The sequence below is a fragment of the Mustela erminea genome, chromosome 7 (assembly GCF_009829155.1).
Source record: "Mustela erminea isolate mMusErm1 chromosome 7, mMusErm1.Pri, whole genome shotgun sequence".
NCBI lineage: Eukaryota > Metazoa > Chordata > Mammalia > Carnivora > Mustelidae > Mustela > Mustela erminea.
In genome coordinates, this window is record NC_045620.1 from 65,017,293 (window position 1) to 65,044,898 (window position 27,606).

At 37.5% G+C, this 27,606-nt stretch overlaps 1 protein-coding gene across 1 annotated transcript in view; it reads left to right on the forward strand.

The window, feature by feature from the left end:
- Window positions 1-27,606, forward strand: part of LRPPRC (leucine rich pentatricopeptide repeat containing) — a 106,509-nt gene that overhangs the window by 75,725 nt on the left and 3,178 nt on the right. Inside the window, exons 28-37 of the mRNA XM_032351881.1 lie at window positions 3,892-4,034; window positions 4,169-4,277; window positions 8,026-8,152; window positions 13,581-13,669; window positions 17,107-17,311; window positions 19,507-19,646; window positions 19,762-19,877; window positions 22,573-22,647; window positions 23,910-23,994; window positions 26,124-26,266. Of these exons, the coding sequence (XP_032207772.1) occupies window positions 3,892-4,034; window positions 4,169-4,277; window positions 8,026-8,152; window positions 13,581-13,669; window positions 17,107-17,311; window positions 19,507-19,646; window positions 19,762-19,877; window positions 22,573-22,647; window positions 23,910-23,994; window positions 26,124-26,266 (1,232 nt within the window). The remainder of the gene's footprint in view (window positions 1-3,891; window positions 4,035-4,168; window positions 4,278-8,025; window positions 8,153-13,580; window positions 13,670-17,106; window positions 17,312-19,506; window positions 19,647-19,761; window positions 19,878-22,572; window positions 22,648-23,909; window positions 23,995-26,123; window positions 26,267-27,606) is intronic.

A 27,606-nucleotide genomic window follows, 5' to 3' on the forward strand; every position in this document is an offset into this window, starting at 1 on the left:
TAAAACAGTGCTGTATTTGTGCTATCTTTGTGCCTTAATCTTTGTTCACGCCCATAGTTGTTTCCTTAGGCTAGATTTGTATTTGCGTTCTGAAACATTTGATCTTTATTACCAAACAGTGTTCTAGTGTGTCAGTTCCAGTTTACACATCTGGGAACTTTGCAGTCTCTTTTAGGTATTTGGATGGAGAAGAGCAACTCTTAGACAAGTCAGTAACTAACCTACCTTCCTTCCTTCCTTCCTTCCTTTCTCCCTCTTGCCCCGCCCTCTCTTCATCCCTTCATCCTTCCACTTCCCCAGACATTTGATCCAGATTATTTTGTTTTTCTCATGGGAAATTTACCTTCACCAAACATAGACAGCAGTGAATAACTTAATTCATTTGTCTTTTTGAATTTGTATTTATTATCAGTAGAAGCTTTATCTTTGGGACACCTGGGCAACTCAGTCAGTTAAGCATCTGCCTTTGGCTCAGGTCATGATCCCAGGGTCCTGGGATTGAGTCCTAAATCGGGGCTCTCTGCTCGGCGGGGAGTCTGCTTCTCCCTCTCCCTCTGCCTGCCTCTCTGCCTGCTTGTGTTTTCTCTGTCAAATAAATAAAATCTTTAAGAAAAAAAAGTTATCTTCTATGTTAATGGTGTAAATAAGACTTGCTGTAAAATTTATATTTCAGTTGTTGGTTGCATTGAAATGCACACTTTGCTATGTAATTTTTAAAACTCTTAAAATTCTTGAAATTCAGTTCTTTGGTTTAATGGTCAAATTCTGGCACACAATACTGAGGTTGTTATTGAATATACGCAGTTAGCAAACTTAGGTTTTAGGAGTGTAGTCCTTAATTGGTGGGTTATAACCTGTATTATTCAAGTGCTAATTCTTGCCCTTCCCCACCCCTTTATTTTGAGGAACTATTTCATGCTTAAATTCTAATTTTATACCAACTTCAGAAAAAAAGAAAAACCCTGAATGTATCCAAATGAGTCTTAGCGGTTAAAGTGGTCCCCACAGAGGACCATAATCCCTAACTGTGCTAGATATTGGGGAGGACGCAGCAGATAGGGTAGTACTTTGTGCAGTTAGGCCTATAACCAAGATTAAGAATATGGAGTGAAAAAAAAAAAAACTGGAAGGATGTACGAGGAGCAGGGGTAGTCCAGGGAAGGTGGAGGTGGCCAGCCTCACAAACCTCTTTTTCCTATACAGATGACCTTTTGCTGATGCTTTCTTTAAAAAGAAAGAAAAGAAAACAACCCGTAGGTTCATCTTAAAATTTCATTTAGGAATAAATAGTCTTGGAGGTTTATTACCATTTTTTTCTCCTTCATCCCCTTTCTTGGCTGTATTGTACACCTTCTTCAGTTTTTTTGCTCTGTGTTTGAGCCAGTAGTCTGAAGATCCCTGTAAGGTGAGGGTGGCCTCTTGTAAGGCTGGAAGTCAGGAATTATTATTATGAAGTATACTTTATAACCCAGGTTGTATACTTCATGCCTTTGTGGTGCTGTAAGTTGATAATGTGGTTGTGATAACCCTGATCCTCGCCTTTCTCAACCAGCCTCTCCTTTGTGGCCCCCTCTTTCCATTTTCCCCTTGGACCATTATTTGAAGAAGTTAAATAATTTATTAAAGCACCATGGACTTCATTTTATTTGAAAAGGAACATATGATATGGGATAATATATGAAATGTGGTCCTATTATACTTGAAAAATTTGTATTTTGGATTGTGAATACCTGAGAAAATGTTTGGCCTGGTAGAACTTTTTAATGAGCTCATTCTTTCTTTCTTTCTTTCTTTTTTTTAAGATTTTATTTATTCATTTGAGAGAAAGAGAGCATTGGGCATGGAGGGAGAGGGAGAAGCAGGCTCCCTGCTAAGCAGAGAGCCTGATCTGGGGCACTGTCCCAGGACCTTGGGATCATGACTTGAGCCAAAGGCAGACACTTAACTGACCGAGCCACCCAGGCACTCTGAGATTTTTTTTTTTAAGTTGCTAGTCCATTTTAATTAAAGCTGCATCTCTGTAATATCTTTGTCCTCCTAAAGTGGAAGCTTTCATATATGTGTGCCTTTTTTAGAAGAAGAAAATTACTTTCATAGAGTTCCTGTAGTTGAAGACAGAGTTGTCCATCTTCCATCCATCTTCTCTTCAGTGTTCATGTTATCTTAAAAATGAATCTCTGTAAAAACCACCTTAGCGGTGCTGTTACCAGTTGTGCAGTTAGGCCTATAACTATGTCTTCCACAATCCACAGGTATACCTCTTGGCAGGGGACAGAATGTTCCACCTTTTCTCTTCTATAGAGTTAAAGATACTGGAACTTGGGGTTTTGTTTTTCATTTGTTTAGTCCAGTTAGTTTTATATACTCATGTACTTGAGAAGTTACTTTTGAATTTTATATTACATGAGAACATTTTAATGAAGGAAAAGCATAATTAGCTTATGAGAGTCTTGTTTTGGGAAAAGAGATTGTAAATTTAAGGATTTTATATGGGACTGCTTTTATTACCAAAGTATGTACAAAATCATTACAATCTGTGTATGACCTGGGGAAATTTTCTTACGATTACCTTTTTCTTTGTTGTAGGGTTTTTTTTTTTTTTTTTTAAAGATTTTATTTATTTATTTATTTGATAGAGAGACTGCGAGAGGGGGAATATAAGCAGGGGGAGTGGGGGAGGGAGAAGCAGACTCCCCCTGATGTGCGGCTCAATTCTAGGACCCTGGGATCATGACCTGAACTGAAGGCAGATGCTTAATGACTGAGCCACTCAGGCGCCCCTTGTTGTAGGTTTCTGATGGAGCATAAGTATGTTTTGTTTTTGTTCTTTTGAGTTTTTTACTTCCAGGAGTCATTGGTTACCAAAAAAATGTAGCTTTTCAGTTGGACAGGTGTGGGGGAATCTAGGAAAATCCCATCGCTTTCAGTATTTTGCTGTTTTTGAGAAACATATTTATGTATGTTTTTTGGAACATTTGTGCTCTGAAACAGCCCCCTTCCTAGAGTTGACTATACAGAATGAAGATACTCATTATTCATATATGAAAATTTCAAAAACCACAGTTAAAATAGTATTTCTTTGTGTGTAATACTTTCACTGAACTTAATTAGTGTCATGATATTTTTAATATATTGGTCTGGTTTTTCACAAGCGTAAGTTGATTATATTAAATGACTTGACCGTTTCTCTTTTCAAAACCTGTTAGAATGTTTAAAAATTAAGTCTTGATTATTAAGTTTTTGCTGTTTGTGAAGATTAGGTTACACATAACAGGAACTCAGTTTTTCAATTTGAAGGAGTCTGCCTATTTCCTTGCCCTATAATACTTAGTCTGATGGCATTAGTGGGATAAAAAAATCTATCACACAATATCATAGACATTCTTCAAGTCAGCAGAAGAGACAGAATTCTCCCTATTCTACTAAGTGAAAGGGATTTGTTGATTTGACACTTTTGAAGAAAATCATACATTTGTGCACTTTGAATCACTTTAGACCTCCAGCTGTGTATTACACTATATACATGTACACATTATCTTTCCAAAATCTCACGGGCATAGTTGAATTATTACCTATTTCTGATTCTGATTTCAGCAGTGGGTTTCTCAGGTTACCTTAGAAAGACAGACTTTTTATTCACATCAAAGTGTGTAGTAAAGTGGGATGGGGGTTGTTGTTTTTTATTAGGTAAGGAATTTCCATTGTTGAAAACTCAAAAGACATACAGAAGGGAGTCTTTTTTCCTTGGGTCCACAGTCATCCTGTTCTTTTCCCTGGAGGCAATATTTGGAATAATGCTTACTTTAACATTAAATAGGGAAAATATTCTAAACATTTTTAAGAATTGGACTTAGTATGTTCATTAATTTCTGCTTATTCAAAATTTTGCAGAAGTAAATGGTGACTGGCAAAAAGCTGATGCTGTGTGGAATAAAATGCAAGAAGAAAATATTATTCCACGTGCAAAGACATTAAGATTATTAGCAGAAATCCTTAGAAACAGTAATCAAGAGGTTCCGTTTGACGTACCTGAGGTAATTTTTTTTTAACTGTAAACCTAACAGGTTTTGTTGTCAGTATAACTGTAGGGCATAATTAGCCCAGTTTCATTCTAAAAAGATCACACTGTATACCAGGTTTTGTTTAACTGAATACTTCTTTCTTCCAGTTGTGGTATGAAGATGAAAAGCACTCCCTGAATTTTTCATCACCCTCACATACAGAAAGTAATATCCAGAAAGATCTGTTGAATGCCTGCCAACAAAAGAGAAGCAAAGGTAAATCTGTATGCTGGGGTCTTCTAATAGCAACAGGGGATCTAAGTCCTTCTAACAAATTAGTAGTGCTCTAGGACGGAGATGGAACTTACATGTATTAATTATTTTCTTTGGTTCTTTAATGTGGGGCGCCGGGGTGGCTCAGTGGGTTAAGGCCTCTGCCTTCGGCTTGGGTCATGATCTCGGGGTCCTGGGATTGAGCCTTGCATCGGGCTCCGCTCAGCAGGAGCCTTCTTCCTCCTCTCTCTCTGCCTGCTTGTGATCTCTGTCTGTCAAATGAATGAATAGAATCTTTAAAAAAAAAAAAAGTTTAAATTAACAAACACATTTTGGGGTAGTTGGGAAAACGTAAACATCAACTGAGTAGTAGATAATATTCAGGAACTATTTCTCTCTCTCTTTTTTTTTTTAAGCTTATAATTTTTTTTAGTAATCTTTGCACCCAACATGGGCCTTTAACTCATGACCCTGAGATCAGGAGTTTCATGCTCTTCTGACTCAGCCAGCCAGGTGCCCCTGTCTTATTTTTATTAGATACAATAGTGGTGTTAAGATTTATCAGACAGTGTCCTTAACTTTTGAGATCTTACTGAAGTACTAAAAAATGGAAAAAAATCAAGATTATCTATAATATATTTTAAAATAGCTAAGCCATAAGGAACAAAGATAAAGCAAGAATGGCAAAATGGTAATAGTTGTTAGATGTAGGTGATGGGCATATGGAAGGGTTCATTATACTACTCTTTATATTTTTCTGTACATTTGAAATTTCTTATAATAAGAACTAAAATAGGCATACATTTTATTAAAAAGTATACTTTGAAAATAGCATGATCATGAGTGGTTTTTGGCAGATGTATTTATTATGTATTTCACTTTTATTTGAAAGCAGAAAATGATTAGGGCAATTAAGCACCGTTCTTGTGTATGTTGAAGTGATCAAGCACTATTTCAGGGTTGGAGGCAGGACATGAGGTCTGTGTCTTGCACTTCCTTTTCTCTCGTGGTAGACTTTCCTGAAGTGGCATGCCTACTACCACTACTATGACTGCTTTAAAATTTTTATGACCATCTTGAACCCTCTGGTATCAGCTTGCCTATTACATGATAGACATTTCTATTTAGACTTCATTGTACTCTTTCAAAATCATATTTTACTATTGTATCCTTCACTTTGGTTAATTTTTCTCCATAGCATGCTAGCATCATCTTTAATTCCTTCGATACTGTGTGGATTTTCAAGTATGCTTTATGATACTTTAACCAATATGCAGCAGATTTTTTTTTTATTTTAATATTGACAGTTTTGAACTCTGTTCAGTAGAAAAGAATCAATTTAGAAATTTACAGAACCTAATAATTTCTTGACTTAATTAGAATTTTGTGACACTGACATGAAGTATATGAGGAAAGAATAAGCTAAGCTCTTATATTTTCTCAATCATGAATAGTGACTTTATCCTTTGGGTCATTTTCCTTTGTGGCATATTCAATGTATACATCCTTGAGTCTTCACCATATTTATATGTTAAACCTAAATACAAAATTATGACTATGGGTACTATTCCAATAGTGGAATTTTAATTAGATCGAAAGGAGTATAAAATTAGTGTATAGTTAACTGCTGGAAGACTAGTACCCCTTCATATGTCACCTTTTTAAAAATTATTTTCATTTAAGTAAAAATCAGTTAATAAATATAATGCAGTGTTTGTTATTATAAACATACCCCTATTCTAGCTTTAATATACAATTTATATTTATTTAACTGGTTTTATCCTGTTCTTCAGAGTTTCTAGTCTTTTGTCTGTTCCAGGATTTGAATGCCTAGCAAAACATGAATAGTTTGAAAATTGATTGTTAACATTAGTACTTTATCGAATTTCTGATAGTTTAGTATACTTACTGACTTTCACACCAGAAACCTGTGGCAAATGAGTTTGGGGCATTACAGTGATTGCCTCTTTCTTTCTTTCTTTTTTCTAACTAATAGAGAATAATAAACAGCCATAGCAATTTCATACAAAGACTGTAATTTTAGGGGCGCCTGTGTCTCATTGGTTAAGCGTCTGACTCTGGATTTCAGCTCAGGTTGTGATCTCACAGATTGCGGGATCTCAGGTCAAGCCATGTGTTGGGCTCCACACTCATTGGGGAGTCTGCTTCCTCTCTCTCTGCCCCTCCCCTTGCTCACGTGTGTGTGCCCACACGCATGCTCACTCTCTAATCTTTAAACTACAACTTCAGAAAACAACTAGTAAGATTTCCTGATTATTTTGTTAATCTTAAATATTCTAATTGTACTTCCTGTATATTTTCATTGAGCAAGCGATGATTGTTGGGGAGTAGACAATAATTGCACTGCATTTGACTTCTCAGCTTCCTTAAAAGGGAACATTGTCGACTGAATGATGGATTTTATCTGTTCTCCTTGGTTAAGATGCAGATATTAATGTCATACCTTTTCTCTCTAGTTTTCTCTGAGTTTAGCACGAAAGAGTAAGTTTCTGACATTGTCACTTCAGTTTAATTGAAGGGCTCTTGCAAACTGCCCTAACCTTGGAATACAGATATAACATCTGCTTGTTCAGAAACCTCTGAAGTAGTTCAGAATGTTCTTCAGAGCATTAATATCTTGCTCACTCCTACTTGCATGTATTGTATTTTCTTATATTGAGCTTTATACCCACCGAAGGTCATACATGATCGTTCATGGTGCCCCATCTCTATTGTGATTTGTTTATACACACCAGAGAGTGGATTATAGTTTCAGTTGGATGTTTATAGCCAGGCAATTTTATTTCAGAAAAGTAAGTGACTGAAAAGTGTAGATACTTCTCTTTTGGTAACATCTTTTCATTCACTGACAGTTATTGTGAACAAGTGAAATAAAACTGTTAATCAGTCAAACAAATGTTGCTTAGTTTACTTGTTAGATACCTGTATATTTGAAAATTGTATGTTTTTGTATAAGTCCTGTCGTAGCCAAATAATTTGATCTCCTAATTTTAGAATTATAGGCTATATTCACTTTAATGCTATTGTGTTGAAATGTTAACCATTGTAACCACCCACTTATAGATTAAAGATTGCTTTAAAATGCATCTTTTGCTCCCCTCAATTTAAATTATACCTGTGGTTTATTTGGACTTTACCACACATTTTGCAATTGATTTTGAAAATGGTATCATCTTTTGACAAATTGAGAAGAGCTACTTCTCATTTTTATTGGCATGAAAATAATTTATTGACTTTAGAGAGCTAGTATGAAAAGTAATTTCAGGGGCGCCTGGGTGGCTCAGTTGGTTAAGCCACTGCCTTCGGCTTAGGTCATGATCCTAGATCGAGACCTACATCGAGTCCCCCATCCCTGCTCTCCAGGGAGCCTGCTTCTCCCTCTCCTTCTGTGTCTGTCCCTGCTTGTGCGCTTGCTCTCTCTCTCTCTCTCAAATAAATAAATAAAATCTTAAAAAAGAAAGAAAAGAAAAGTAATTTTATAAGGAAGTCCTTTCAGGTACCAGCCACGTGGCTTAAGTAGATTGTTCAAAACTGTGACTTTGTTTTTATCAAGATGAGGAGTGTGACTGTATCTGTTGTTTTGGTCAGTGTGTGTGTCTCTGGAGAGTGCTGTGGTGGGTGAACATGAAAACAAACACGTATATGGCTTTGAGGCTTTGCTCTAGGGGGTTTTCCTTCTTTTTGACATTTCAGAATAACATCATCTCATTTTGCTTTTTTTCCTTCGTAGATGCATATACTATTTTCCTGAAGGCACAAAAGCAAAACATTATTTTCAACAGTGAGACTTACAGCAATCTTATAAAATTATTGTTGGAGAAGGATAGTTTCATAGAAGCAGTGCAAGTGAAAGAATTGTAAGTATTAGTCCATTTATTAAACCTGTCATTTAAAAAAAGTATCACCTATCATTAGGATTTTCCTAATGATTTGTTGTAGTAGCAGCTGCTTAATTATCCTCAACTACATACAAAAATCGTATGAAATGGTTTTCTAATTTTTTTTTTAGAGCATGAGCAGGGGAAGAGGCAGAGGAGGAGGGAGAAGCAGACTCTCCGCTGAGCAGGGAACCTGACACAGGGCTTGATCCCAGAACCTTGAGATCATGACCTGAGCCGAAGGCAGATGCTCAACCATCTGAGCCACTTAGGCACCCCTGGTTTTCTAATTTTATGGGCTTTTTTTAATCTATAAAAATATAAGTTTTACTGGCCTTCCACAGTGCAGTACATTTTCTTCCCCTAATAAAGCTTCCACTCATTTCTGAAGCCCATATACTGAAAAATAATATTTTTCCCTTTATCATACTCTTTTTCTTACTTAGTGTCTAGCTCTCTGAGCCTTTTGTGGTGGAAGGAGCCTGATAAAGTGAAAATAGCCGAAGGGCTTTGAACTTAGGCAGGGATTCGAATCTTACTTGAGTTTCTGTTGGAGAAATTATCCCCTCTGTGAACCTCATTTCTTCTTATGATGATGAGTGGATGCTAAGATGATAAGACTTACTTGAAAGATCCCTTTTAGGTGTTGAAGAACATAGAGTGAAGTGGAGAAAATATAGGTGCTCAATACATTTTAAATGCCTTTTCTTTTTAACTTTCTGTTGTTTTTTATTTGATTTTGAATTAAAAAAAAAAATCTGTTGGGTGGTTGTGGTAGGGGATTTTTTCCTCTGGCTAGTTCCTGAGAGTAAAATTAATCAGAACAAGAAAGTTTTCCTACCTGGTGTGTCAGTTAATAGATTCTGTTGTCTTAGGAGATACCAGAGAAGGCTTAGAATGGAGTGGAGCACAGTGACCTCTGTGATGTAGACCTGTCCTGGTGATGTGTTAGTAGCCTTATTTTCAATGGCAAGGGTCAGCCTTTTCCTAATGTATTACAAGTTCTGAAATGATCTCTCTTGGCTCAACTTTGACCTTCAGAGCTTTTAAGTCACAGTGTTTTTGGAATATTAGAATCCTGACTAGAAAGTACCATTCTTGCAGTTTGTTGGAAGATCTGCTCTTAATACCAGTGTTATGTTAAAGTTATGCACCATTGGGCCATATTTACTGCTTGTGTTTCATTATATTTTGGAAAAAGTATATGACTGTACTTGTCTGTGGAAATATATATAAACACATGGACAGTGTATATGTATGTACAGTGAGTGTATAGATCCATCTGTATACAAGTACAACATGTATGTATACACATATGCACATCGTCTGTATACCTATAGTCTTGAATCATCTTGTATGTCCTATAGCAAGAACAGTCACACTAAGGCTTCTCAAACATAAGTCTTTCATGTATTCTGTATCTCATTTGTGTGTTTGCTCAGTTGCTAATTAAATTACATATCTCTAAAATACCCAAGAGATGCTAAATTAGTGACTTGGAAAATTTGACATTGAACAGCGTTCCTTCATCTGTAATCATTGGAGTCATCAAGGGGGTGGGAGTTTTTCCTAAAATTACTTTTCTCAGGAAATTATTACCTAAACCCTTCTCCTAACACTACTTGCTGTAATCAGAGGCATTCTAAAGCAACAGTGATTTGGGAGGAGCAGGGACAGAGAAAAGAGGAGCCCCTTGTGTTGAGAACTGGGTGTAATTAAGTGAGGGGATAAAAGCAGAGAAGGAAGGTTTTTTTAAAATTCTTAATCCTGAGGTTGATCCTGAAATACTTCCCCAAAATATAGATTACCTTTTTTTTCCCCCATTTTAATTGGGCTTGTCCTAGAATGCAGAGCCACACATTCTTTTGTTTCCTTTCCTTCTCCCCCCGCCCCCCAGAGCCTCATACTCTTGTAGCTTGAGAAGATTCCTCACAGCCCACCCCAAAGGTTTTGATTCATTTGATCTGGTATGGGGCCCAGGGATCTGCATTTAATACCCAAGTGATTCAATAATTGTATGTTGTAAACATTTTGATCAGATACCATTAATAGTGAATTGTACCAAAGTAGCATATGTTAAGTATATTTTAAAACATACTCATAAAATAGAAATTTTTCAGAGGATAATAAGATGTAAAAACAGAAGCTTCAACATTTTCTTGCCTTACCCTAGAGTGTTCTTGCATTGTGCATACCTTTCACTGAGGATGGCTCACTGACAGGTGGTTTTTCAAACTACAGTTGCAGCCAGCACTTGGGTCACGGAATCTTTTTAGTGGATCAGAACCAGCATTTTTTTAAATAGAATAGAAAATATCGAAGCACTTCGTATGGTAAAGATTATTTTGTGAGTTGTATTGGTATTTGCACTGATAGGTAGTATGAAATGTTTCTTCTGTGTGTGACTGTGGATCTTGCTCACACAAGTGGGAAAGCTACTGATCTGATGTTTGCAAGCGCAACCCTTCCATTTCCCCTTCTGTCTGCGATGTGTAAAATGTAGCTTGATTTTTCTTTCCCTCCTTCTCTAGATCTTCATAAAGCCTTTCTGTACTCTTGAGGGCACTTCTATCTTAATTATGTTACTCTTCCAGGAGTAATTTGTGGCTGCCTTTCACTTGTAGCTGGGTGGGCCTAAGAAAATCCTGGATGCAAAGCCTTACCATGCCTATAGGCACCTCACTGGGGATTAGATGCACATGCTTTCCCTTGAACCAGAAAAATGTTACATCTAACTACAAAAAATTATATCTTGGTAAAGTGCCTGGGTGGCTCAGTGGGTTGATCATCCGACTCTCGATTTCAGCCCAGGTCATGATCTCAGGGTCTTGAGATCAAGCCCCGTTCGGGCCCTGCACTCAGCATGGGGCTGCTTGAGGTGTTGCGCGTGCGCGCTCTCTCTCTCTCTCTCCTCTCCTTCAAAGAAATAAATCTAAAAAAATGTATCTTGGGTTAGATCTACACTGGGTTATTTTGAAAGTAACTCTTGGCTAGAAATTCAGAACTGGTAGTTGAAGTTCACGTTTCTAATTAACAGGGTCATCTCTTCTTCAGTTGTAGATCTGTGCTCTGAGTAAAAGAGAATTTTGCTTTTTTTAGTGGCCACGTTTATTGTAATATGGTATGACCACATGAGTCACTATAGCAAGTAGCAGTACCCCCCTCAAATTTTGGCCCTCTGCTGTCAGTCCAGAAGAGCAGTCTGTTTGTTGTTTCAGTCCGTGTTTTTACCTGCATGATGCTAATAAGTCTTAAGAGCAATAGTTTTCTCTGCAAACTAAAGAAAGCAGTCTTTGTTTTTGTTCTACCTTCACTGTCTCTGATTTGTTGGTTAAAATGAAGCACCCTTACTTAGGAGAGTGTCATCAACAAGAATATTTAAGCTTTTCTCACAAGTTATGGAACCTCAAAAGTAACAGTAACCGCAGCCTTTAAAAGATTAGCCAACTCTCTTAAATTTTTAGAGTTAGTTACATTTCGTCATGTTTCAAAATCAAAATTTAGATGTAGTGAACTCTTTTGAGGGAGGGGAACTGCTTATTCGAAGAAGAGCAGTAAAGGAGATTATTATTTTAGATCTCTGATAACACTAAACTGTATTTTTAGGAAATTGCAATTTCTGTTCCTCCATCACAGTCACTACATGTGGCCAGCGACTACCCTGTTGGACAACATGGATAACGAATATTCCTATCGCCACAGGAAGTTTAATTTGACAGCTCTGGACTAGATATTTTTTTTCCTTATAAAAGGTCACATCCATAGTATGGGTCAGAAGCAGAAACTTCTTTTATTGTTGAACACGGAGACCTCTGCCAGTAACTTTTTGTCGTTTTTCTCCTTTTTCAGTTTGGAATATATTTTGGTTCTGATGGGTCAGTTTGTGCATATATAAGATATAGTGTTCAGTATATAATACTGAATACTGGGGAGAGTTTCTGTCTCCTGTTAATTCCCGCTTTTGTATTTGTATTGAATGGGCAGCTTAGATCATGGAAAGAAAATGTTCCGTGTTTGAGGTTTTTAAAAGGTGAACGGTTCACACTCAGTGTCAGTCAAAACGGAGGTTTTGTTACCGCATGGATTCAATGAATTTTAGGTAATATTTACATGTAAATATGGTATAATATATGTAATGATGACTTAAGTGAGTTTAATTTTAATAGTGTTTTCTGTTTACTTAATCATGCTTAAGATTGAGAAAGTAAATCCTTTATTTTATGCCGTTTATGGTCTCATGCACGGGTTGTTGATTTAAGAGCTTTGACAGATGGGACAAAGGAAAAAAAGTCAAACTGAGCAATGGGTGCTTTGGTGGGATTAAGAGGATTGGGTGGAGGGGGTGGGGTAAGAAAATCCTGTGCCCAGGGACTGCAGGGGTGAATTTCTGAGGCTGGAAGTGACTGAGAGGATGGGCACGTCACAGTGTCTTTGGAGGATTTTTTTGGGATTGACGAGAATAATTTAGCAGTGACCCTGCTTTTCTCATAATCTCCTCGGCTTAGATGTTCATGTCGGCAGGCCGAGGTTGTTGGCAGAAGGATCATCGCTGAGCTTGATAAGGCAAATGGCGGCAATTGCTTTTGCTCCTTGTGACCTGTGGAGATTTCCTAATCGGGAGATGAACCCTAGGGGCATTAAGGAGGCCGAAATTTCATCACAGGACATGTGCAAACAGTGTAGCGAACAGAAGTCATCTCAGGCTAGGTTGTTTTTTAATCATGTAGGTTTTAGCCATGAGTAAACCGAATTTTGCTCTCGAGTTTTAAGGAGTTGGGGGGTTTTGTTTCAAATGAAATGGCTGGGACAAGATTGTTGTGTGAGATTTTTAATTTTAAGGTAACAATGGTTTTAGTTCAGCAGTACGCTTGCTCACCTTTAAAAACTGTATGTAGCTAGATGACAGAAATTTGAAAATTAATCAACCAAATGATACGGTGTTAGTTAGTAATATGCTTTCGTTTATATTTAAAATATACTGTGCTGAAAATAAATGTTCATTTTTGTTGCCGAAAGAATAGTTTTACATTTTATAATTATGGTGAATGTAGAGAAAAGAGGAAAAAGTATCCAGCTTAGGATACAGCAGAACAATGCAGGGCACGCAGTTATTTTATCATCTAATATGTCAGCATTCAAGAATCTGAACCGATTGTTTAAAAAAAATCTTGTACTTTGTTTCTTTTGTTGCTCATTTCCAACTTTGTCATCTGTCAGAATGCAAAAAAAAATTATCCTTCTATAACCATTGACAGGATAACACAAAAGCTGTCTCCAGGTCGATATTTTGCAGCAATATTTTTAACATACGAACAGTAGTTTTTATAATTTCACCTTGGTGCTCAACCATTTATTATCGTATCAGAAGCATGTCAGTAATTCCTTTCTAAATGTCTGCTTCTTTTAGCGCTGAGACCCACATCAAGGGCTTCACACTGAACGATGCTGCCAACAGCCTCCTCATCATAACGCAAGTTAGGCGGGATTATTTGAAAGGTATGTCACAATGCTTGACCTTTACGTCACATTAATGCCTCTGCAGATTTTTCTTGTAACGCCCTTCGAATACTTGGATAAAGGAGTCCATTTAGCAAATTACCTGCTTATCAAGAGCCTTTTGTGGTAGCTGAGAGACGTAAATTACTGTACATGCATTTATAATACAGCTTGAATATGAATGTACTTGTCATTTGACCACTTAGTCCAGTTTCCATTCCATTTAACACAAGATGGGTTTTCTTAAGATGAATCACAGCTCTTCAGACATGCAAAATTTGTGTTCCAGAACGAGAGAAAGTACAGGCTTTCAAGTGCGTTAAAATTCACAGCACAAGTCATTTTGCTTTGGAAATTAACATACTTTAGAGAGCATCTGAAACAATTCCCAGCAGTTGTTTCTTGCATATTGTGTTGGTTGTGTGTGAGATAGCAAATGAGTTAAATTGAGTGTTAAATGTGTGGGATTGTGCACCAAATGATTATAATATTGATTTTTAAAACTTAATCTAATACTTTTTCAATAGTTCATAATACCAACAGCAATAAAATACAGTGTTTGTTTGGAGTTTGGAATTTAGCGTTTTTCAATTAATGTTAAGAAGATAACCCAAGAAAGCTGCAGAGACGACTTCGGGGAGGACTGGGAAGGGGGCCGTTTGTTCAGTGGAGGGTTTTTGTGAATCCGAGGTCTTAGGAGTGAGCTCCCAAGGGGAAAGATGATGACTCTCTTAAATTTAGGTAAGCATCGTTTCTCCTTGGGCTTTACATTTGAATTTTAATCAATACAGTAAAACTGTTAAAACCACAGTGTTGCCAATACAACAAAACCCACGCAGAAAATCTTGAAGGGAAAAGCTAACTATCTCTTTTCTTCCTTGGACTTTAATAATGTTATTCCTCACTTGGCGTGTTTATAAAATAATTTCACATCCCTGAGAAGAAGTTGCTAATTGTGCACCTCTACTGTTACCTATAATACCTAAATTTGCTGTCTTTAGAGGTCCTCCTAATTGATTAGGACTGAGTATGTAAGTGGTGGTTTCTCTTTTTGCAGTATTCTACCTCAGCACTCCCCAGGCAGGGCCAGTCCATCCAGACAGCCTTTTGGGCAGAGTTTGTTACTAAAATTTTAAAAGCTTTCATCTTATTTTTTATTTAAAAAAAAAAAAAAAGCCTTTTTGTCAAGTTGATACTTTAGAAATGATAAACAATTTTAAAACATGAAAAGTTAAAGTTGTTCCCCATATAAAGAAGCTTGTATTTCTATAGATGTGGAAATAAAGATCCACTTTTTTTCATTTCAAGGGATTAATTTTTGAGCTGAATCTGAACTGAGTTTGTTTAACTTGACTACTGTCCTTCACTTGTAGAAGAATGTGCCCTGTGGAAACTACTAGAAACTTTATGATGTGATTGATTTCACATCTTTTCTTCTCAGCTGTTGAGTTCAGCCAGAGGTTGGCTTGAGAGCAGGAGCAGGAGCTGTGACACTGCCACCGATCGTTAATGTAGTGACCGTCGGCAAGGATGGAAATGGTGTTGGCACAGTCTCTGGCTCCTTCTCTTGCTCCATGGCTGACTAGAGTTCCCGGTTTGTGAAATCCTCTTCTCCTTTTCAGGTTTCTTTTTCACCGTCCCATCTAAAACGAAAATAAAACCAGTTCAATCTTAACATGATTTTATAAGCAAATCCTGTTCTAGAATGCGAATAGCTGATTTGTGGCACCTTTGCAACATAATCAGTATTACTAGGAAATTAAGGTGACTGTGAAAAAGACTCAGGGTGTACCTTAGGTCCTAAACTTCAGAAGGCGAGTCCTGTTACGGGAATTTGATTTAGGTTTTAAGGTCCCATGTTCCCCTTCAGGTAGATGTAAAATGATCAACTGTCCCAGTCTTTCTTTCTCTCTCACTTACACATATGCCTGTAGATGCAGGCTCTAGGTGTTGGATTCTTGGATTCGTGTCTAGCAGTATGACCTTGGGCAAATTATTGAAACGCTCTCAGTTTCTTACCTACAAAATCGGTATTTACCTCAGAAGGGTACTTGTGAGCGTAGCTGCTTACTACTGTGTCTGCCTGTAGTAAATGTTCAGCAAAGGTAGAAGAGGTCCAGTGGATGCTGGTTACTATCATCACTGTCATTATCTTGTTTTTGTTACTCTTTTAATTCCGGTGGTGAGAACATCCTTCGGATAGTACTCTTGGCTAAAGGAATGTTTTTAAGTTGATTATTTGGTTATGACTACCAGTTAAGAAGATTTTATCAAGGTTTTTAAAAAATAGATGATATTACTAAAATAATATAAGTAACATTTTTGTTTCTTAGATACACGTGTATTTATAAAATTTTGGTGAATGTACCTCTTAAACTACCTCTTTTTTCTCTTTTCCCATTTGAGAATCACTGATTTAGATTGTAGATATGGAGTATTTAAAAATTGTTGACTCAGTAATAAACACTGAACGCATTGTTTTTTACTGTAGCACTTTTAATAGACTGCTTAATTATTACCCTTTCCCCATTTCTTGTGTAGAAGATAGGTTGTTCTCATTTGGGAGCTGCCTTCAGAGTCTTAGTGTTTTCTGGGTTACATTGCTTTAATTTTGAAAAAGCCATGAAGTTTTTTTTGGTAGCGGTAGTGGTGATTGTTATTCTGAGTATTAAATTTTCCCTCCAGTCTGCCACTTTATCTTTAATGATTTCGTTATACTGGCACAAGAGTCCCTATAGTGAAAGAATATTCCATATTTATCCATAATCAGGTACTTATTTAAAAAAAAAAAAACCTGTGGCTATACCCATGGGAATCTGATGATCATTGTTTTCTTTGAAAAAAGTGCACACAAATACCTACTAAGTGTTCAGTCATGTAAAATGAATTTGATAGTGTGGTAGTTGAATGGCCCCATGTGGCTGCCGCCGCCTAATCCATCCTGTTCAGACTAGAAAGAGACATTGTTTTCAAGGAAGAATCTCTGGGATATTAGAAGATTTTGATAATCACATAATTTTTGAATGTTATAAAATCTGGGAAAGTATGAATGTGATAGAAGTTACAATATTTTGAGAGACTCTAATTTTTAAGATTCTGGTTTATATTTTTCTAAATTTGCCAGTTTCCTTGAAATCGCTGAATAACACTGAATGTTATCCCTGAAGGGAACCCACATTCTGTCAGTAGCATTTTATTTTCTCTCTGATTTACTTAAAGAAGAAATTCCTGGTCTCTGATATTTTATAGTCAAATAAATCATTATTTTTTTTTTTAGTTTTATCATAAAGTATTAATATTTTCTGTAATCTAGAATAAATTATTCATAGCTTTTTGTGTGTAGCCATTTGGTGTTCATATTTAAGAGCTAGTTTTCAAAATGCATTAGGCAGTATAGTTCATAAAAAAAAAACTCTGTCGCCTGCTCTTCTTCGTAGAGGCTCTAACAACACTAAAAGCAGCCTTGGATCTGGAGCAGATACCTTCTAGGCTGGCAGTGACCCGCCTTATTCAGGCATGTGCCTTGAAGGGTGATGTAGAAAGCATTCAGGCGATTCAGAAGATGGTAGATGGACTCAAACATTCAATTGGACTTTCAAATATGGTTTTCATCAATAATATTGCTTTGGCACAAATAAAGAAGTGAGTATTTTCAACTTTTCCTTTGTCGGATACTGGAAGGAGCATTATCTCAAATACCACCTTTTAAAACCTTTCTTAGGCTGTTAGAAACCATATCAATTGCAGAGGAAATAATTGATGCCAGTTGCTGGTTGTTCTCTAACTATTAGGGAATAATTATATGTTGTGAAATGTGTTTTAGCTTTAAATTAGACCTTGAAATGACATTTATCAAAATTTTAAATCCATGAAACTTTTTCCATGGTTGATAACTTTTCTCACTCATACGTGTCAGGCCCCTGTTGTTGAATACTGACACAAATGTGGAAAATAAATTAATTTCATTGTCAGCAACACTTGAGGGTGACGCTGTACCAGAACATTGTGGAAGCAGAGGCACACACAAGCTTGTTAAAAATGTGCATGTCTGTTTTCCCCACCATCCTACCCTTCCCCTCCTGTCAGCACATATCCATAAAAAGGTGTTTAGAGGCGATTCTCTTACTACCATCTGTAGATTCCTTGCATAGACTTTCCACTGTATAGAAATAAATAAATACTTGATTTTTATTAGCCTGGCTAGTAGAGTACATTGCCCAAGTTAAAGATTCATGGGATGATTATGAAATCGACACTCTTCATGCTTTTAGGTGTTCTTTAGTAGTTAACCTCACATGCAGCTAATGGGTTTGATCATTAAAATTTATTACTGTTTGTTTTTGCAGGGGGTTTTGTTTGTTCCCATTTCTCTGGGCTGAGAAGTTTTATTTTTTTCCCTTTTAAAACTGTTTCCCTCCAGATAGAACTTTAAATTTTTCCCTTAATAAGAAAATGCAGATCTGTTAAGCCAAAAGATCAGGGAAGTTATCCGAGTAAGAAAAGCTGGATGAATTTTAGAATGTTACCATATTAAACAGTTTTATATGATATGGAGAATGTGTTTTTATTCACTATTAAATAATTATCTCACTAAAACCCATAAGAAAAATGTATTATAATAGGGTATTCATTTTTTATTAGAGAATTCTTATGTGTTAGGTAAGAATTCCAACAAAATTGATTATTTGGCTTCAGAGTGGCATATCATAACTGTAAAGTATATATCAAGGAGTACCTTAACCAGAAACCTAATCATGCAGATCATTTTTATCATAACTTGTTATGTAAGGCTATGTCATTGATTTTTTTTTTAATTTTTTATTTTTTATAAACATATATTTTTATCCCCAGGGGTACAGGTCTGTGAATCGCCAGGTTTACACACTTCACAGCACTCACCAAAGCACATACCCTCCCCAATGTCCATAACCCCACACCCCTCTCCCAACTCCCCTCCCCCCAGCAACCCTCAGTTTGTTTTGTGAGATTAATGCCATTGATTTTTTTTTTTTTTTTTTTTTTAAAGGTTTTATTTATTTATTTGACAGAGAGAAATTACAAGTACACTGAGAGGCAGGCAGAGAGAGAGAGAGAAGGAAGCAGGTTCCCTGCTGAGCAGAGAGCCCGATGCGGGACTCGATCCCAGGACCCTGAGATCATGACCTGAGCCGAAGGCAGCGGCTTAACCCACTGAGCCACCCAGGCGCCCCATTGCCATTGATTTTTTTAATGTAAATTGTAAAGATACTTTTTTCCGAGAATTTTAGTGTAAATGGATTATTTTTCAAATGTTGTGTGATAACCAACAAAAACAAATTCATGTGACTGTGGTTGAAAGACATGCAAGTAGACCTTTGAAGACATCATTAGCATCTTTAGGAATCCTGAGGTGTTATACGTGATCTTCACCTCATGTAGTAGGGAGCAGTTGTAGGTCATAAAGCCAAAGTTATAGCTCTTAAATAAGTTTTCATTTTATACCCAGAGAGCTGCAAAATCAAATTAGATATTTAAGCTGTTTTCTTAAGTTATTGTCATTGATTCTTCTATATGTTAAGTGTTTAGTCTTGTCTTCAGAGCAGTGTTTTACCAAAAGTAGCTATTTCAATTATTGTAGCATGAACTGCCTAGTGATTGTCTCTGTCACCTCCATGTGATTGATTCCAATTTCATAGTGGTTTTTATCTGGTTAGTGGTATTTATATTTCCATTTCATCCTAAAGTATTTGTATATGTGAATCTCAAAGTAAGTTCTCATGCTAAAACTGCCCGCAATATTAATACAAAAGCAGAGACTTTTTTTTTTTTTTTTCAATATATGTTACTCTGTCTTGCAGCAATAACATAGATGTTGCAATAGAAAACATTGAGAATATGCTTACTTCAGAGAATCGAACTGTGGAACCCCAGTACTTTGGCTTGGCATACTTATTCAGAAAAGTAATAGAGGAGCAGTTGGAACCAGCAGTTGAAAAGAGTAAGTGAGCTGCTCTTGCTAAAGAACACAGAAGCACATTTTCTCTCTGGTGAGGCTGGACCTGATGTCGTTTGTGGATGAGTTAAAAGCTTTCTCTTACCTGTTACTTTTTCAGTAAGCATCATGGCAGAGAGACTGGCCAATCAGTTTGCAGTTTACAAACCCGTCACTGATCTTTTCCTTCAGCTTCTGGAATCAGGCAAAGTGGATGATGCCAGAGCTCTCCTACAGGTAATGACTCACCACACCTGGAGTGGGGCTTGGGGCTTGTGAGAAGTAAATTGAGAAATCACTAGACCTAGTTGTGGGGTAGAATGCATGGTGCTTCCAGTACTTTTATGTGCAGTGTGGATCACAGCCTCGTGACAAGGACTGGATTATAAGTAAAGATGCCAGTCCAGGCTAGAAACACCCTGTGGTTTAAAAGGGAGTGAGGGAAGACGTGTTTTGCTGGCAGATTTAAAGACAAATGTTTCAGGCGCCTGGGTGGCTCAGTGGGCCGCTGCCTTCGGCTCAGGTCATGATCTCAGAGTCCTGGGATCGAGTCCCGCATCGGGCTCTCTGCTCCGCCGGGAGCCTGCTTCCTCCTCTCTCTCTGCCTACTTGTGATCTCTCTGTCAAGTAAATAAATAAAATCTTTTTAATAAATAAATAAATAAATAAATAAATAAATAAAATAAAGACAAATGTTTCTGTGCAGATAGGTAACGCAAAACCATTCCTTTGGTTTCCTACTTTAATTTCTCTAATGCTCTAAAGACCGAGCATCACCATGGCAACACAGTTTGCAAACAAAAAGTAGGAATTGTTTGCTTTTCAAGTACAGCTTCTCACTTGAATACTCAAACATTCTCAGTGCCTTATTCAAGGTTTATTAAGAGTTGAATTTGGTTTCTATTCAGTTGTGTGTCACAGACACATTAAATGACAAATGCAGGTCTCTGTGGCCCGCACTCTCAGTTAAATTAGCAATCTTCAGGAAAGGAGACAACTGCATTCATGCCATTTTAACAGCACTAAATATAAAGCTGTGCCAAGTGCCGACAGAACGGTGGGTGATCGGAGCTGCCACTGGCAGTGTACACAAACAGGCACCGCTGGGGAGCCCTTCCCAGCAGGTGGCAGTCAAACAGTCACCGTGATCCCGCCAACGGCTGTGTTTGTGTAGACTCCCTGTGTCAGAATGAGGCCTGGGACCAATTTCTGATAGTAAATAGTATTAGATTCAGTTCCATTTTTATGAGCTGCAAAGCACATTCAGTGGTAGTTAAGGGGGGTGAAAGTGCACCCCTGTGCTGGAGCTCTGGTTTCGATCCTTAAAGTCCATCTAGTTGGACAGAACCAAACCATTTTTAAAAGGAGTTCTTGAGAAGTTTCTCTATGTGAACAGTTTTGTAAAAGGTGGAAATCGGCGCTTGTGTCTAAGGCTTTTTCACTTTTTGTTCCTGGACAGAGATAAACTCCAGCTAATTGGGAATGTTCTTGTCTGGTTTGATTTGATCCCCCCCCCCTTTTTTTTTCTTCCCTCATCTTCCTTCCTTCACCACCACCGCCCTTTTTTTTTAACAGAAAAGGCAGTTTATGTTATAGAGGGATTCTAGGAATCTTTTCCATTGTCTTACCTTGCTGCCTTTAATGTTAGAGGTTGCATCTGAAAGAAATAAACTCTGAGGCCTTATCTTGATGTGTACATTTCGAAGTGTGCCTACTAGGGGCTGTGCATCTCTCATTATACACGTGATCGTCCTCGTTCCATTTTAACACACTATTTTCATGGTTCTTTAGAAGGCGGCACTTGACGGTTCATCTGCCAGCTTGTCCTGAGCCATCATCGTCGGGGACGCTGGCTAGAGTGCACGCTGATAGCAGCCTCGGCCGGGAGGCGGTGGGGCTTCTGCCTGGGCCCTCGGAGCCGCACTCACACAGTGGCCTGTCAGGGGCTCCCAGTGACAGCTGTGTGCTGATGCGGCAGCCGCGGTCTTTTCGTTGTCATCCCTTCAGTAGATGGAAGCTTCCGCTGATAAACCCTTTACCCATCCTTTACCTACTTGTCAAACAGTAAAAGATTATTCTTGCTGCAGCAAAGAATACTTTATTCAAAGATGTCGAAAACATCAGTTTATAATGTAAATGTTCTGTGTGTCCCCAAAAGTTCTTTTTATACTATTCGTTTTAGTATTGACAATGTTTTAAAGCTTTGAAAGCACTATGTGCTTTGAGAAACTTAAAAGAATGACATCTGTGATGAGTGTAAACTAAAATATTGTCTTGCCATATTTGATTTCACTATAGCATCTAAGATTGGATAGACACTTGATTTATCTGGTCTGTCATATAAACTTTTTTTTTTTTGAGTTTAACTTTTGTCTCTTTCTCAAGCGCTGGCTGTCTGTTGCAATGAAAGCCTTTTATAAAATAGAGAGATTGAAATCAGTCCTTTTGTATGCATAAGTGTAGGTAATTATACTTTAAAGAGAACTTGCTTTGTACATTTTAATTTTTATAAAGAAACGAGCAGTTATCTCCCTGACACCTTATTAAATGTATAATTAACCTTATGATCCCTAGCTCACTTGTGAATGCTTGGCAGAATAATTGGAGAGGAATAGTGCTTCTTTTTTTCCTCTTTCTTTGCAGTCCTAAACCTTATTCTGTGGTTGTTGAAGCATTAGTTTAATTTTTCCCTTTTCTTTTTAAACAAACTTTATACTCGCAGCGCCAAGGGCGACATAATTCACAAAAGCTCAGAGTAGCTCACGTTTGTTTTCTGTTTTCTTACCATACAAAAACCGGTTGACGATTAGTCCTTCCCATTGGTCATGATATATTACTGTATTATTGTGAACTTTGTTAACTGGAAAAACTCACCTTGGTCTAACTTGTTTATCAAAAACATTCATTGACTGAATGATGTTTCAATTTTTAGAGATGTGGTGCAATTGCTGAACAAACTTCAATCTTCTTGGTGTTCTGTATGAGGAGCTCTCAGAGACCAGGAAAGGTACTGTGCTTGACTTACTGGCCGATCAGGGATGCTAGAAGCCAGTCTTGTTCAGTGTACTGAGTTTCACCTAAGAGCTTTGGTTCAGTGCCGTACCTAAAAGCACTACAGAGACTGAAGATTTTGCTTCTGTTTTCTGTAAATCTGATTTTACCTGTTGAGTACCACAAACCCCATTCTTAGTTTATTTGGAAGCATACAAAGTTTCAAACAGAGTGCCAGTTGTAATGTTTTATGTGAAACATTTCAGTTTCCAGTCTGAGAGGTCTAGTTCTCCTTAATTTCCCCGACACTAGCACACAGTTTTGTGTGTGTGTGTTTTATTTACCTAATTGAACTTTTTATCTCTGACTCATATTTATTTACAGCAAGCAGCTTTTCAAAGAGACTGTTTTTTTAAATTTGGGATAAAAAAATATAAGAATTCTAAAAAGCACTTGTCACTCTGCATATAGGCATAGGCCTACTGCTCGGGAGATGGAAAGGAGCGTACAGTAATATATCTACTGAGAACATTCCTCCTGGGAGACTGAATTGTAGGAAGTCCTGGAAAGATGCGGGTCCACTTACATAGATTGACTGAATAAATGTGTAAAAAGTGAATTAGAATTTTTTAAAAAATTGCAGTTACAGTGTCTAGCTGTTTGACAGAATAAGTAAGCCAGATGTTTCCTTCGTGAGATGGGAACATGGCATAAAGGTTTATGAAATCCATCCTTGATTCATCTGGCAGTATCGTGTGTTTGGTTATCACTAGGATAGCAGGTCTGTATTCACCACTGGAAGTAAACCCCCATTGTTGTGTCCAAATGACCTCTGAAAGTCATGGAGTAAATATTCCAGTGAGATCTGGAAATCCTCTGTATATACAAAGCAGGGAAAACTTCAGAATGTTTGACCCAGTTCTTCACATTTTATTTAAAAATCTTGCCACCTGAAGATACAGTTAATAATATCTCTTTCTAGTCTTTGGAAACTTGTAACTTCCTTGGTAAGGTTGCCAATTGACAAAAGATATTTTGGAAAAATATTTATGGAAGTGTGAATGGAATTTCATTAACTTTGGAAAAATGCTTGTTTTAGCTGTAAACTATTAAATGAATAGTAAATATTAAGATATACAGAAGGAAAAAAAGTTTATTAAATTCAGTAGATGGTTGTGTTGTAGTTGTGACGATTTCCTGATATAGTATCCACGTATCAGTGTTTTATTTCATTCTTCTTTCGAGTTATGCTAACATTTCCTATATTTAATTTCCTAGGCATCAACTCTGAAATCTTTGTTAGAATTGATTCCTGAATTAATTGAAAAGGAAGAAGCATATACTTCAGTCATGAAAAGCTATGGTAATATGTTTAATCTGACTTTTTTATTTAAGTGATTTAGATATTTGTAGTATAGTGAACTAAGACTTCCGCTCAAAGACAGTAATCCTAAATATCAGAGAACTATGATACGAATAATCGATTTAGCTTTAGAAAATGTTTTAAAACTATATTTAAGAAAAATATGTAATTATGCATATAACTTTAACATAAAGAAGTATCATGAGCATCTTCAGCAAGGCCCAGCTATGTTGAATAGGACCCCAGGCTCCCGGAAAGACTTGGAGGTCCCCTTGGGTGTATATACTGGGGAAGGAATCCAGTCTCCCCAAGGCCACCTGAAACATAACATGAAATAGGTACATATTTAAGACTATCACGTGACTTGCCTTCTTGCTCCTTCAGTACCCTTCCAACCTGCCTACACTTTTGAAATAACAGACCCCTTAATTAAAAAGCGGGCCCCAAGGGGCGCCTGGGTGGTTCAGTGGGTTAAGCCTCTGCTTTCAGCTCAGGTCATGATCTCAGGGTCCTGGGATCGAGTCCTACATTGGGCTCTGTGCTCAGTGGGGAGCCTGCTTCCCCTCCCCTCTCTCTGCCTGCCTCTCTGTCTACTGTGATCTCTGTTTGTCAAGTAAATAAATAAAATCTTTAAAAAAAAAAAAGGCAGGCCCCAAAATTTTACTTTAAATCACACTTGAAATTTCAGTCTTTAAGCAGTTTGTACCCCGACTGCCAGCTCATCACACATAAAAGGAAGCCAGGCTAAAGTTTTCTCGGTAATCAAGATAAATGGGAGCATTTCGCTTCCTACTTATGATCATCTGTCCATCTGCCACTCACTGATTTGCTCATGTGAGGCAAGGGATAAACAAAGTATTGCTTTGTTGATTTTATTGTTGTCAGGACAGCAAACTATAGTCGGAATTAGTAACTTGGTTCTCCCTTTTCCACCCTTACGAGGGGACAGTGATACTTTGAAAATAGAGGCAGTAATTGTAAAACTTCTCAAAGTTCTATTAGGGGGTTTGGGAGATGTTAAATAATGAGTAAATAACCATAAAATAGTGTCAAAACAGTATAAAACTGCTAACTAAATTGTATAATCCCCTTTGGGAATTGGGATGGGGAGGAGCAAGGAGACCATGAAGGTGCAGGAAAGGTTTTGGCCCTTACAGGTACCAGTTTTCCTATAGACAGGAAATTGACTTTACCCAAACAGCAGAGATCTGTTGAAGTCCAGTGAGAACTGATGAGGCATCCATGCTTGCTCCCTTTTGGGAGATCTTGGCTCGTTGGATTGATCCTTGGATTGACTTCTATTGCATCTATATTGGGGGCTCGCCCTGGCGCTGCTAGAGTTGGGATTGGTCCTGCAGCACTGTTGTAGGGTAGGGGATTGTTGGTGTTGACAATTTAATGCAAAATTAAAGAGTTGAACTACCAGCAGTAATTGCTAGTAGAGCCCTTGTAATCTCAATGGTAAACCTGGAAGTGAAATTCCCATACCGGCAGCCACGACCGGAGAGCCAGCTGAATTTAGCCCCTGGGCTATTTCATCAGTCATTGAAGTGAAATAAATATTAGTATAACTTGTTAATGTTAGGTAGATGTGTATAGTTTTCTTATGCAGATAATGTATTTAGAATATTTTTTGTTACGGTAGCCAAATATATTCCTCGTATTTGCTTATTTTACAGTAGAATATACTGCCAGTCTTTTTGGTATTGTTTAGTTGGTGATCTGTATCTCGATGGAGGTCTAGATTTCCACATATTTTATAAGACTGTCACCACAACAGTCCTTGAATCAGCTTGATTTCAAGTGTGGTTTTAAGCAGAAGAGGGTTGAATGGTGTGTGTTTACTCCATGATTGAGGACTTTGGTTTGTGGTCACTTTAACTATTACGGGTCTTTTAATAGCCTCATTTGTCATCTTCCTTCTCTTTTATCCTGAATAATGCTGGATGAGAGATGTGGGGAGGAGTGAGGGAGCTGGTAGACTCTGGATGTAGCTTTTTGCTGAAAGTAGTTAAGCATTCATTTGTCTTGGAATAAAGGGATTCAGGAGTCCCTGAATGGCTTACTGTTGTTGGGAAAAGAGGAAGGTATTTATAGTGATTTATCTGTGATTAATATCTTTTTTCCAGTCTCAGACAAGGATGTTGTATCTGCTAAAGCGCTGTATGAACATCTGATGGCAAGGAATGTAAAATTGAACAATCTGTTTCTAAAGCGTTACGCATTTTTGCTGAAGAATGCTGGAGAGCCTGTCCCCTTTACTGAACCCCCTGTGAGTATTTCTTAATTAAGGGGGGTAGATAACTCTACAGATTCATGTATGCTTCCTATTAATGTGTTAAAAAAAAAAAAAAGTTGAATACTTAATTACATAAGGATTAGATCTCTGTGAAGAAGCCTCAGAGGAGGGCTTCAGGAACTGAGCAGTTGGCCGGCAGGTTTGGCTGTGGGAGAACATAGCCCCGTGGGGCTGAGGTTTGAAATACAAGGTCAGTCTCAGACCTTCAGCTATAGGTATGGATTTATCAAATGTCCTTGGGGCAGTTCTCTCATCATTTCAACTTGAAATAGGATTTAATGGCCTGTATTTCAGTAGCCAAGCTCATTGTCTCCCCATGAACTACTTGTTCATTTTATGCAAGTTGGTTTTTATTTTTTCATCGAGGAAGGATTGTTTTATTTTTTTAACCCCCACTGAGCCACCCAGGCTCCCCGGATTGTTTTATTTTTTTTAATTGAGGTAGAATTGACATAACCTTCTAATAGTTTCAGGTGTGCAATGTGATGATTCCGTATTTGTGTATATGGCAAAAGGATCACCACAGTAAATCCGTTAACATCCATCACCACACGTTACGGATTTTTTTCTTGTGATGAGAACATTCAAGATGTTCTCCCAGCTACTTTCCCATATGCAGTACAGTGTTACTGACTAGAGCCATCATGCTGCATATTACATCCCAATGACTTAATCATTTTATAACTGGAAATTGATACCTCTTGACTCCCTCCATCCTTTTTGCCCCCCATCTGAGGCAACCCCCAGTCTATTCTCTACCACCTGTGAGCTTGGGGCTTTTTGTTTATTCTATTTTTGATTTTTGTTTTGTTTAGATTCCTACATAAGTGAGATATATGATATTTGTCTTTTTGTGTGTGATTTATTCCATTTTGCTTAAAGTCCTCAAGGACTATCCATGTTCTTGCAGGTGGCAAGATTTTAGATTTTTTATGGCTGAATAATATTCTGTGGATATCATAGCACGTTTTCTTTATCTATTCATCCATTGATGCACACTTAAATTGTTTCTGTGTCTTGGCTACTGTAAATAATACTGCAGTAAACATGCGGGGGGTGTTGTTAAATAAGTGTTTTAATTTCAGTTTGGTGTTTTTGGTTTCTTTTGGTGGATATCCATTAGTGGACTTGCTGAATCATGTGCTCTTTCCATTTTTTAGTTTTTTGAGGAATCTCCATACTATTTCCACAGTGGCTGCACTTCACATTCCCACCAACAGTGCAGGAGGGTTCCCTTTTCTCCACGTCCTTGCCAGCACTTGTTATTTCTTATCTTTTGTATCCTAGCCATTCTGATAGATATGAGGTGCTAC